This window comes from Schistocerca serialis, chromosome 9, assembly GCF_023864345.2.
Source record: "Schistocerca serialis cubense isolate TAMUIC-IGC-003099 chromosome 9, iqSchSeri2.2, whole genome shotgun sequence".
In the NCBI taxonomy this organism is placed as follows: domain Eukaryota; kingdom Metazoa; phylum Arthropoda; class Insecta; order Orthoptera; family Acrididae; genus Schistocerca; species Schistocerca serialis.
In genome coordinates, this window is record NC_064646.1 from 259,064,119 (window position 1) to 259,077,100 (window position 12,982).

General features: G+C 44.8%; 1 protein-coding gene across 1 annotated transcript in view; it reads right to left on the minus strand.

The window, feature by feature from the left end:
* Positions 1–12,982, minus strand: part of LOC126419109 (uncharacterized protein CG3556-like) — a 614,423-nt gene that overhangs the window by 116,196 nt on the left and 485,245 nt on the right. The window contains exon 4 of the mRNA XM_050086207.1: positions 10,162–10,381. Coding sequence (XP_049942164.1) covers positions 10,162–10,381 — 220 coding nt within the window. The remainder of the gene's footprint in view (positions 1–10,161; positions 10,382–12,982) is intronic.

Here is a 12,982-nt window from a genome sequence, read left to right on the forward strand (position 1 = left end):
CAGAGGTGCCAGGACGCTTCCCTGGGGAACACCTGATATCACTTCAGTTTTACTCGATGATTTGCCCTCTACTACTACGAACTGCGACCTTCCTGACAGGAAATCACGAATCCAGTCGCACAACTGAGACGATACCCCATAGGCCCGCAGCTTGATTAGAAGTCGCTTGTGAGGAACGGTGTCAAAAGCTTTCCGGAAATCTAGAAATACGGAATCAACTTGAGATCCCCTGTCGATAGCGGCCATTACTTCGTGCGAATAAAGAGCTAGCTGCGTTGCACAAGAACGATGTTTTCTGAAACCATGCTGATTACGTATCAATAGATCGTTCCCTTCGAGGTGATTCATAATGTTTGAATACAGTATATGCTCCAAAACCCTACTGCAAACCGACGTCAATGATATAGGTCTGTAGTTAGATGGATTACTCCTACTACCCTTCTTAAACACTGGTGCGACCTGCGCAATTTTCCAATCTGTAGGTACAGATCCATCGGTGAGCGAGCGGTTGTATAAGAGTGCTAAGTAGGGAGCTTCAAGGATTCGACGAAAGTATGGAAACACTGAGAGAACTCATTTTTAAATATAAGAGGATCATTCAGTAACTGAGAATTCTTCCAGGTTGTATGGCCGTGGTCCATAAAACTCTTCAATCCCTGACGTTTCATCCAAGGCTACATTGGACATCTTCGGAGATGCACCTGGTTCTGCTGTGTCTTGCTGACTGACAAGTCGGACGTAGAAGAGCGGCCTAAATACCGTGGAAAGTGGGCGTGGTCTGGATTTCACGTGATAGCAGAGATAAACCTTGTCGAATATAAATTTTTTTAACTATCGATCATAGTACGTCAAAGATAAAAACTTCTAATCAAATCTGTAGCGCTACAGTCCATTTATCACTGAGTTTCATGGCTTCTTCTTTTTGTTAAAATTATCCCCATGCTTATATATTTCGATGGCTTCCCTATATAGCCGTGGATAATAGTTCGCCAAAGTACATAAAACTTCAGTTTTCGAAAATTTCACTACGTGACCACCTGATTGAAGAGCATGTTCCGCCACGGCTGATGTGTCTGTTTTCCCTAGTCGGCAAAGACTTTTATGTTCCTTCAACCGTGCATTCACGCTTCTCTTCGTAGTTCCAATGTAGACCTTGCCACACGTACATGGAATCTTATATACACCACAGAGGGGGACGTTTACCCTTAACGGAACGAAGTGCTTGTCCTATTTTCTTAGTTGGTCTGAAAATCGGTCGAACGTCATGTTTCCTCAGAATCTTGCCGATTTGTTCCGTTACTTTTTTGATGAAGGGTAGAGAAACCGTATTCTTCCATCGCAGTCTCCTATCGTCAGGGATTGAAGAGATCCATCGACCACGGCCATACAACCCGGAAGAATTCTCAGCAGCTGAAACATCCGGTCGTGAAAGCCTTCACTGTATGATCATTCAGTAAGTAATGCAACACTTTTTTGCTCGGCCAGTTTCGCTTAAAAGTGTGGAATTTGTTTGCGACATCGTGAAATATTCCCGCTTCAGTCTTTATAGTTTAATGAAGTTTCGATAGGGGGCGGCGCTATATATATATATATAGTTCTTTAAAGTCAGTACCGCCATTAGACTGTTGTTTATTTACAGTGTTACATTTACACTTATATAATTATGATTTCGGCGTCAAAGTGTTTTAAGTGTTATACATTGCCTAAGATGGCATACTCACGTATCTTAGGCATACTATCGTATGGCATCTTAGGCAATGTATAACACTTGAAACACTTGAGAATAGCACTTTGAAGCCGAAATCATGATTGTGTAAGTGCAAATGTAGCACCGTAAATAAACAACAGTCTAATGGCGGTACTGATTTTAAAGAAATATGTTATGACTGTGGCCCCGCATCATGAAAAAATTATTAAATGGCTATATGTAGCCTTCAAGTGGTGTCTGTAACATAGAGGTTTTACTAATTTTCTTTTAGCGGAAAACCAGAACATCTCAGATATTCATATGCGCTTGCTGAATATCTACGGAGACCTGGCACTGAACAAAAGCACGGCGAGTCGTTGTAATCTCATGAAGGTCACGTAAATCTCTCCGATATCCCGCGTGCCGGCCGGGCGCACACATTTGTGCAATGTTGGAACGCGCGGGCACTCCCATTCGAGGTGTTCGTTGCCACATAAATGCAAACGAACTACTACTTTTCTATGACAACGCAAGGCCTCACACAAGTCTGCGCATCGAGAGGATCTCATAAAATTTCATTGTACTGTTCTTCCTCATCCATCCGACAGCCCGGATCTCGCGGCTCAATGAAAAATGTTCTCCAGTGGAAGCTGTACGTGTATGATGAGGAGGTAATTGATGCAGCTGATCATTGGCTCCGACGGACCAAAAGAGTTGTATCATGCCGGCATAAAGACACTCCCAGTAAAGTGGCGTATCACTATTCCATTGAACGGCGATTACGTCGAAAATAGGATTTTGTAGCCAAAAGAATGAGAAATAGTATGGTTTATTGGAATCCTGAATAACACCAACCTACTTTCAGAAGAAAAATGTATGGCGTTATTTACTGAACACATCCCTCGTAAATGCAGATGCTAGGCAAGCCTGGAGTTTGCGGTATTGTAAGAGGGCGTGCTGAAAAGCAATGCTTTCGAATTTTTTGTTTAAATAAAAAATACATTTATTTACATTCTACATCTTCATTCTTCATTTCTAGGTATGCGCAGGGCTCTGCCGCTAGAGGGCTTCGAATTGTAGCGTGTTACATGGCGGTGTGTAACGTAACTATCTCGGCGCGCGAGAAACAGCGTGCTGTAATAGAGTTTTCGAATTCGTAGAGTTCACGCAAATATAAGGGCTGCGTCATCTGCAACAATCCGACACCTTGGAGTCAACTGTCATCAGTCATCCTCCGTGCCGTCCAGTCTTAGCGCCCCCCATCCTGTTCTGTGTGTTTCCAAACTTAAAGAACACCTTATTTTTAAGACTTTAAATAATATTTCTCTGATTTACGTAAATATTGTATTTCACATTGTTTTATAGCTGATCATTGCCTCTTATGATCTGTTATGCTGACATGTGTTAATAGATGTATTAATTAAATGTTTATTCATGCTTGATGTATTTTTGGTTTTCTTTGGAACGTGTATGAACTGAAATGTTTGTGCGCCAGCCCTAGTAGTAACAGGATTCGTATTGTGTTTTATTGCATTTATTTTGAGACAGAATCTCTAAGTCATGTCATAGTTTCAAACTTCAACTGAAAATTGCTCAAATTTCAAATACTAAATCCTTACTGCTCACTTTCTTTCATTAATTTGACTTGTGAGTGGAGGTAAGCTCCTAAGGGAACAAACTGGTGAGGTCATCGGTCCCTAGGCTTTTTTTTTTTTTTTTTTTTTTTTTTGGTCATCAGTCTACTGACTGGTTTGATGCGGCCCGCCACGAATTCCTTTCCTGTGCTAACTTCTTCATCTCAGAGTAGCACTTGCAACCTACGTCCTCAATTATTTGCTTGACGTATTCCAATCTCTGTCTTCCTCTACAGTTTTTGCCCACTACAGCTCCCTCTAGTACCATGGAAGTCATTCCCTCATGTCTTAGCAGATGTCCTATCATCCTGTCTCTTCTCCTTATCAGTGTTTTCCACATATTCCTTTCCTCTCCGATTCTGCGTAGAACCTCCTCATTCCTTACCTTATCAGTCCACCTAATTTTCAACATTTGTCTATAGCACCACATCTCAAATGCTTCGATTCTCTTCTGTTCCGGTTTTCCCACAGTCCATGTTTCACTACCATACAATGCTGTACTCCAGACGTACATCCTCAGAAATTTCTTCCTCAAATTAAGGCCGGTATTTGATATTAGTAGACTTCTCTTGGCCAGAAATGCGAGTCTGCTTTTGATGTCCTCCTTGCTCCGTCCGTCATTGGTTATTTTACTGCCTAGGTAGCAGAATTCCTTAACTTCATTGACTTCGTGACCATCGATCCTGATGTTAAGTTTCTCGCTGTTCTCATTTCTACTACTTCTCATTACCTTCGTCTTTCTCCGATTTACTCTCAAACCATACTGTGTACTCATTAGACTGTTCATTCCGTTCAGCAGATCATTTAATTCTTCTTCACTTTCACTCAGGATAGCAATGTCATCAGCGAATCGTATCATTGATATCCTTTCACCTTGTATTTTAATTCCACTCCTGAACCCTAGGCTTACACATTACTTAATATAGCTTAAACTAACTTACGCAAAAGACAACATACACAAACCCATGCCCGAGGGAGGCCTCGAACCTCCGACGCAGGGTATCGTGGTGAGGCGCCCGAGACCACGCGGCTACCCCGCGCGGCTAATTTCACTTGTGAAATTTCAGTGCTAAAAGTAATTCTCAAGAAGTGTTTGCTGAAATAAATTTGTATTTTCAGGATGAGGTGTTAGGCTTTTTGTGACCTGGCAACTTACCAAACCCAGCTTCTCGCTTGCTAACGTATTTCAAACACGAAATAGAAAAATATTCTTTAAACGGCACAGTGACGTAATTGAGTAACATGACAGATAAATCTAATTTTTATTATAAATGCCCGGGATACATTTCATGCTACTTTAGAAGTATTTTTGATCGGTATACATTCTCACTGGCATATAAGTGTGTGCAATAGCATACCAGGAGAATGGTAGGTGAACTGTCCTCCCAGCAGCCATCCTCCTCCCCCCCCCCCCCAAAACAAAAGCGGTCTTCGGAAAACAAACTCGTCCCCTAGTCCGTTACAGAGACACGTATCAATTCAGTGTCAGTTGCTTGAAGAAAGCCAGAGCGTGAGCATATAATGGACACTGACCATCAGTAAGTGTTCGCCGTGAAAGCCTAAAATTAAATTAGGATAATCTAAGAGTCCATTTTGATCACTTAGTATTGTAAAACGTGTTATCGTGAACTCTTAATGATTTCATGCCGTTCATTGGGAAAATTGCTACTTCTCAGGCTAAAAATGATATTTGCTTAACATCGAAGTGCACAAAAAGTTTATACAATTAAAAGAGCGATCAACAAGAAGTATTACATTAACTACTGCAATTATGATCGTGGACTATTTTACTGACTTTTTCATCACTGACAAAATTCTATAGCCCTTCGCCGCTGTTCTCTTTGCAACTGAAAATAGCGGGTGGCTCTGCGATCTAGAATGTATCCAGAGTAGCGTTGTACTTCCCATGCGCAGTACCTTGTGTTAACGGCCAAAAACCACTAAAAATATGAATACAGAAAGTTGTTGCATGTGCCTGAACATTACCTGTTTGATCATATATGCAAATCTCATACCCACCCTCTCAGTTAAGAATAGTTAGGTACCTATAGTAAAGTGGTAGCATAAATGTGTTAAAAAACTGTTTTTACTTACCTGTTGTAAGGTAGTAGCACTGGTATATTAGAATTTTTTTTAATTAGTGCTGAGCTTTATTTTGTAAGAAATCGTGCTTACTTTCCTCCATACTGCCCCTTACCAGATATGTGGTATGAGTTTCATCAGATCCAGATATAGAGTGAATAGCTGTAAGAAGAAGAAGAAATCTCTTGATACGAGCCATCCAGTCTGCAATTGTCGGCAAGTAAGTCGTAGATAAAACGACTTGTTCTGTAAGCAACAGCTGTATTGAATCCCCATAATACGTAACAATTGTTTTGTAGTTTTTAGTTACAGATGATTGCGGTTGCGATCTGGCTCCTCATTAAGATGAGTGAATTCCGTATGCGGCGAAAAAGTTGGGACCGGCGGAGTCATAATCACGGTGTGTCGAATGAACTTATCTACGCTCTTGCCTTCCTCCCCTCTCCCCACCCCCTTCCCCTATAATCAGGATCGTTAGGACAGCCGTTGCTATGGAGACGGCGTGCTTGTGATTTAAGGAGAGGGTAGTGGGCCACGTTTGCGTGCCTCGAGACGTACAGAGCCCCACGGAGATAAGGCTCCTGCGTGACAGCCTAGTGGAGGAAGATATATGTGGCGGATCTAAGCCTGGGCCCGCATTACGAGGAGAACATTTCACTGGACGGAATCCACGAGGGTAACAGATAAATGGTGGGATTTTGTAGTTTGTGGGAAAACTGCCTCTCCGTCTGAAGAGGTCCTTCATCTAGAAGCTACGACTTAAGCCCAATCGCCCGCATCTCGTGGTCGTGCGGTAGCGTTCTCGCTTCTCACGCCCGGGTTCCCGGGTTCGATTCCCGGCGGGGTCAGGGATTTTCTCTGCCTCGTGATGGCTGGGTGTTGTGTGCTGTCCTTAGGTTAGTTAGGTTTAAGTAGTTCTAAGTTCTAGGGGACTTATGACCACAGCAGTTGAGTCCCATAGTGCTCAGAGCCATACTTAAGCCCAATCACTTAAGTAAAAAAAAAAGGGTAAAATAAAAAAGATTTTTTTGTATAGTTCGCTGGGTGATCTCAAGGAGATGTCCAGTTGCCTGACTGGAAATAGCTTTCTTCCAAATAGGCTTCCTTCCTCCGCACAAGCTGGCCGCTATGGCCGAGCGCTTCTAGGCGTTTCAGTCAAGAACCGCGCGACTGCTACGATCGCAGGTTCGAATCCTGCCTCAGGCATGGATGTGTGTGTTGTCCTTAGGTTACTTAGGTTTAAGTGGCTCTAAGGGACTGATGACCTCAGATGCTAAGTTCCATAGTGCTCAGAGCCATCCGCACAAAATGAGCCCTTTCCAAGAAGTGTTTTCGTGATGTCTTAAAAATGTATATGAAGAGTTTACGTGAGTATAATGGATGCGTTTAATGCGTAGTGTTAAGTTTGTGTTGTATGTTACTCCTGCTCGTGATGATGGTAGAAAGGAGAGGATGAAACCCGGTGCGAGCACATAGCCTGTTCCTCTCAAATAGCACCAAGGGGGCCGCCGACTGCAACCATCAACAGTGTCGCATGCCCTCACTTCAGGATCCACTGCGTATAATTTTGGAATTTAATCCGAGACTTTGGCGCCAAGTCTGGTGATCAAGAATTCCAAAAAATGTTCAAATGTGTGTGAATTCCTAAGCGACCAAACGGCTGAGATCATCGGTCCCTAGACTTACACACTACTTAAACTAACTTATGCTAAGAACAACACACACACCCATGCCCGAGGGAGGACTCGAACCTCCAGCGAGAGGGGCCGCGCAATCAGTGACATGGCACCTCTAACCGCGCCACGATTCCTGTCCCGATTACCAAACAAATACTAGTTGTGAAATTTTGTGCCACTGACAAGGTTCGAACCGTCTACCTCTGAGTCGAGCACACCCGCAAAGGCGTGCCTCAGTGATCTCGGCTACACAGATGAGTTACAGTCAAGTACAGTGACAACGTAACATCATATCCAATGCGTTACCGCGCAGGGAATGTAACAATGCGTTTGTGGACTGTTATTTCAGTCAATCATTATAGGCAAATATCGTTTATCATTACTAAATTGAATGAACTGTCGTTAGAGATTCTGATCAAAGCAATATTTGTACCTTCTCGTACCAAGAACCAAACTAAAAACCTCAGCTTGATATTGTACAGCCAAAAGCCAGGTTACTTTGGATAACAGCTACATTCAGTGCTCTGTACAATAAGTATGAGAGTAAATGGTAGCAAAGAGTTGTAGTTGGGGTCGTGTAGATCTCAGGTGGATTTGAGAATGTGAAAAGAGATACTTGGTCTGAATTGTAACGACAAGGAAAGGTGTCACTCACTGTTATGTCAGATGACAGATCCTGGAATTAGTCCAAAGTACAAAGGGGAAACTATAATGTATAGGAATGAACAAAACGCTAAAAATGCGATCTTTTGAGTATTACTACTCCTGAGTGTCAGCAACAGTACTTCAGGTCACTATATTATGCGTGCTGTACAAAAGTACGAGAGTTGTGCAGAAAGTAAGTTCCGATCGGTCGCTAAATGGAAACCACAGTGAAAATCAGAAATGTTTTATTTGCAAGAGTTAGCTACACTTCCCAGATGCTTCTCTACATAGTCGCCGCTCCGACATTTGTCGGAGCTTTATACCAAATTTCCAACACCATCGTCATAGAAGGCAGCCGCCAGTGCTTGCCCATAATTCTCTACGCTGGTCTATAGCGCGTAGCCTGCGCCCAAGTGTTGTCTTCGTATCCAGCGTTTCATGTGAACAGAGGCGATACTCAGGACGAGCCAATTAAGGCTGTGTTGTGGGTGATCGAACATTTCCAATCGAAATGCCTGCAGGAGCGTCTTCACTGACCCTGCAGAATGCGGCTGAGAATTGCCATGAACAAGGAAGTGTGTCGCAGTTGTGTTAGGTGGGCTGCATTCATTAAGGCGAAGCCTCTCACCGGGCCGTCCTACTTGGTGGGAGACATCGTTGTTCTAGGCACCTTTACTCGCTCACAGTGCGCTCACAACTGAAAAGAGCACCTTTTGCGCGCGCGCGCGTGTGTGTGTATGTGCGCGCGCTTGCGTGCGTGCATGTGTGTGTGTGTGTGTGTGTGTGTGTGTGTGTGTGTGTGTGTGTATTTGTGTCTATTGTTGACGAAGGCCTTAACGGCCGAAAGCTATAATTGTGAGTGTCTTTTTGTTGTACCTATTTGCGACTCAGCTATATGGTGAGTGGCAACTTTCCTTCTCATAATATTGTTAATTTATATGTTTACTTTTTTATCTTTTTCATTGCTCGTTTTATGCCATTTCTCTGTAGAATGTCAAAAAATTTTCATTGCACAAATTTAAAAATAATTTTTGTAGCTTGTTGTCTGGAATACTCTCTTTCAAATTCTAAAGGTGGCAGGGGAAAAATAATGGGAGCGAAAGGCTATTTACAGAAAACAGATGGCAGTTGAGCGCCCATAAGCCCCAACACACATACACACACACGCATACACACACACACACACACACACACACACACACACACACACACACACAGATGTCAGTCATAAAAGGCGAGGGGCACAAAAGGGAAGCAGTGGTTGAGAAGGGAGGCAGACAGGGTTGTAGCCTATCCGCGATGTTATTCAATCTGTATATTGAGCAAGCTGTAACGGAAAGAAAAGAAAAATTTGGAGTAGGAATTAAAGTGCAAAAAGAAGAAATAAAAGTTTGAAGTTTGCCGATAAAATTGCAATTTTGTCAGAGATACTAAAGTGCATGGAAGAGTAGTTGAACGGAATGGATTATATCTTGAAAGGAGGATATAAGATGAGCATCAACAAAAGAAAAAAAGAGGGTAATGGAATGTAGTCGAATTAAATTAAGTGATGCTGAGGGAATTGGATTAGGAAATGAGACACTTTAAGTAGTAAAGGAGTTTTGCTATTTGGGGAGCAAAATAACTGATGATGGTCGAAGTAGAGAGGATATAAAATGTAGACTGGCAATGGTAAGAAAAGCGTTTGTGAAGAAGAGAAATCTGTTAATATAGTACACATTTAAGTGCCGGGAAGTCATTTCTGAAAGTATTTGTATGGAGTGTAGCCATGTTTGGGAGCGAAACAGGGACGATAAACAGTGTGCTGCAGAAGAATGTTGAAGATTAGATGAGTATCTCACGTAACTAATGAGGTGGTACTGAACAGAATTGGGGAGAAGAGGAATTTGCGGCACAACTTGGCTAGAAGAAGGGATCGGTTGGTAGGACACTTTCTGAGGCATCAAGGGATCACCAATTTAGTATTGGAGTAAATCATGGAGGGTAAAAATCTTAGAAGGATGTCAAGAGATGAATGCATTATGCAGATTCAGAAGGATATGGATTGCAGTAGTTACTCGGGGATGAAGTGGCTTGCACAGGAGCATGGAGAGCTGCATCAAACCAGGTTTTGGACTGAAGGCCACTACAACACCAGCTACTTCAGTAGCATGATGCATAGATGTGCACTCCTGCACTGCTCGCAAGCGACGCTCCACAAGGCAATGCATCGTGCATTAGGACAACATGGGTGGCGGTGGTGGGGGTGGGGGGGTAGAACACGGCACACGTCACAAGCTACGGTTACCCGAACAGGATATAAGTGAGGGCTGCTGATTTATTGCACGTGCAGTAGCTTACTTCCTCAACACCACTCATCATAAAGCTGCTGACATGCGAGCGCAGCTGTAGGTAAGAAACTAGTGTGTGTAATTAGCGTTTCCCCGCGGCGCCTGACCTCCAGAGCAGCAGCACGAGTTCGAGCTCCATCTGCTTGACGGCGAGCGCCTCTGCCGGCGGCAGCACGGCCTCCGTGGCGACGGCGCCCTCCGACAGCGCGGCCATGCGCAGCGCCAGCACCGCGCGCGCCGTCTCCGCCACCCCCGGCGCCGACGCCGCCTCCCAGCCGCCGTCGGGCCGCCGCTTCGCCTCCAGCCACGCCGCAGCCCGCCGCGCCTCTGAAACACACGTCACACCGCCGCTCATTATGTCGTCCATCACGCATTTCGCGTCGCCGTCCTTACAGAGAGGACACTATACACTGATGAGCCGAAACATCATGACCACCTCTACATCTACACACATACTCCGCAATCCACCATACGGTGCGTGGCGGAGGGTACCTCATACCACAACTAGCATCTTCTCTCCCTGTTCCAAACAGAACGAGGGAAAAATGACGCCTATATGCCTTAATCTCTCTTATCTTATCTTTGTGGTCTTTCCGCGAAATATAAGTTGGTGGCAGTAAAATTGTATTGCAGTCAGCCTCAAATGCTGGTTCTCTAAATTTCCTCAGTAGCGAGTCACGAAAAGAACGCCTCCTGTCCTCCAGAGGCTCCCACCCGAGTTCCTGAAGCATTTCCGTAACACTCGCGTGATGATCAAACCTACCAGTAACAAATCTAGCAGCCAGCCTCTGAATTGCTTCTATGTCCTCCCTCAATCCGACCTGATAGGGATCGCAAACGCTCGAGCAGTACTCAAGAATAGGTCGTATTAGTGTTGGTCTCCTTTGCAGATGAACCACATCTTCCCAAAATTCTACCAATGAACCGAAGACGACTATCCGCCTTCTCCACAACTGCCATTACATGCCAGTCCCACTTCATACCCCTCTGCAATGTTACGTCCAAATATTTAATCGACGTGGCTGTGCTACCGCTACACTACTAATGGAGTATTCAAACATTACGGGATTCTTTTTCCTATTCATCTGCATTAATTTACATTTATGTATATTTAGAGTTAGCTGCCATTCTTTACACCAATCACAAATCCTGTCCAAGTCATCTTGTATCCTCCTACAGTCACTCAACGACGACACCTTCCCGTACATCTCAGCATCATCAGCAAACAGCCGCACATTGGTATCCACCCTATCCAAAAGATCATTTATGTAGATAGAAAACAACAGCGGACCTACCACACTTCCCTGGGGCACTCCAGATGATACCCTCACCTCCGATGAACACTCACCATCGAGGACAACGTATTGGGTTCTATTACTTAAGAAGTCTTCGAGCCACTCACATATTTGGGAACCAATCCCATATGCTGGTACCTTAGTTAGGAGTCTGCAGTGGGGCACCTAGTCAAACACGCTTTCCGGAAGTCAAGGAATATGGCATCCGTCTGATACCCTTCATCCATGGTTCGCAAGATATCATGTGAAAAAAGGGCGAGTTCTGTTTCGCAGGAGCGATGCTTTCTAAAGCCGTGCTGATGCATGGACAGCAACTTCTCTGTCTCAAGGAAATTCATTATATTCGAACTGAGAATATGTTCGAGAATCCTGCAACAAACCGATGTTAAGGATATTGGTCTGTAATTTTGAGGATCCGTCCTTCTACCCTTCTTATATACAGGCGTCACCTGCGCTTTTTTCCAGTCGCTCGGGACTTTACGTTGGGAAAGACATTCGCGATAAATGCAAGCAAAGTAAGGAGCCACTGCAGTAGAGTACTCTCTGTAAAACCGAATTTGAATCCCATCAGGACCTGGCGATTTATTTATTTTTAACCCATTCAGCTGCTTCACAACCCCATGGATGTCCATCACTATGTCCGCCATACGGGAATCTGTACGAGACTCAAACGGCGGTATGTTTGTACGATCCTCCTGCGTGAAAGATTTCTCAAATGCTAAATTTAAAAATTTTAGCTTTCGTTTTGCTGTCTTCCGTTGCCAGGCCAGACTGGTCAGTGAGTGATTGGATGGAAGCCTTCGACCCGCTTGCCGATTTTACGTAAGACCAGAATTTCCTTGGGTTTTCAGCAAGATCTTTTGCTAAGGTATGACGGTGGTAATGGTTGTATGCTTCACGCATCGCTCTCGCCGTCGGGGAAGACATCAAGCGTAAAGGGACTGAGCCGTAGTAAAAATTGCTGCTTTGAAAAGCGCGCCGCAGCGTGTTGTGTGAAGCAGTCGCCCTCCGTTTCTAGCGGTGGTGGCGCCGCTGTGGTAATCGCAGCTTTGGTGTCTCCCTCTGGTGGGAAAGCGGAAGGTTGCCTTTTCACGTGCATTTAAGGGGTGCTATCAGCTCGGCAGTTGGTCAGTCTGTCACTCAGTCGGTCAGTCGGAGTGAGGCTAGGTCAGTCTCGCGTCACCAGTTGCTGGTCTGTCTCTCGTCTGCATTTGTGCGGCAGTTAAGCATCTGTCTGTCGTTGGAGTGCTAGTATGTCTATCGTTTGGATCAATGAGAGTCTTGCCTCACCGCCAGTAAGAGAACTTAGCTAGTGGTCGCCCGGTAGGGGCTGAGTTCCTCCGTCCGAGTCTGCGCGTTAGGCCACCAGTCTGCTCGAGTTGCTCGGGCAACGGTCATTGGCGGTTGGATCGGCCGGTTGGTCGGTCGCGCACTGAGACACGAGATGACTTGTCCGCCTTGAGCGTCGGCGCATGTGAGGTCCCCACATGAGTCCAGTGGGCAGCGCCGTATAGAAAGGGGTAGTGGCTTCGCGGTTCACACGAGAGCAACAGGAGTGAAACCACGACATCGGGCTGGCCGGGGCGAGCTGCGACGCCGTGAGACGGGAGATCGGTGCGCCTTCCTGCGTCCG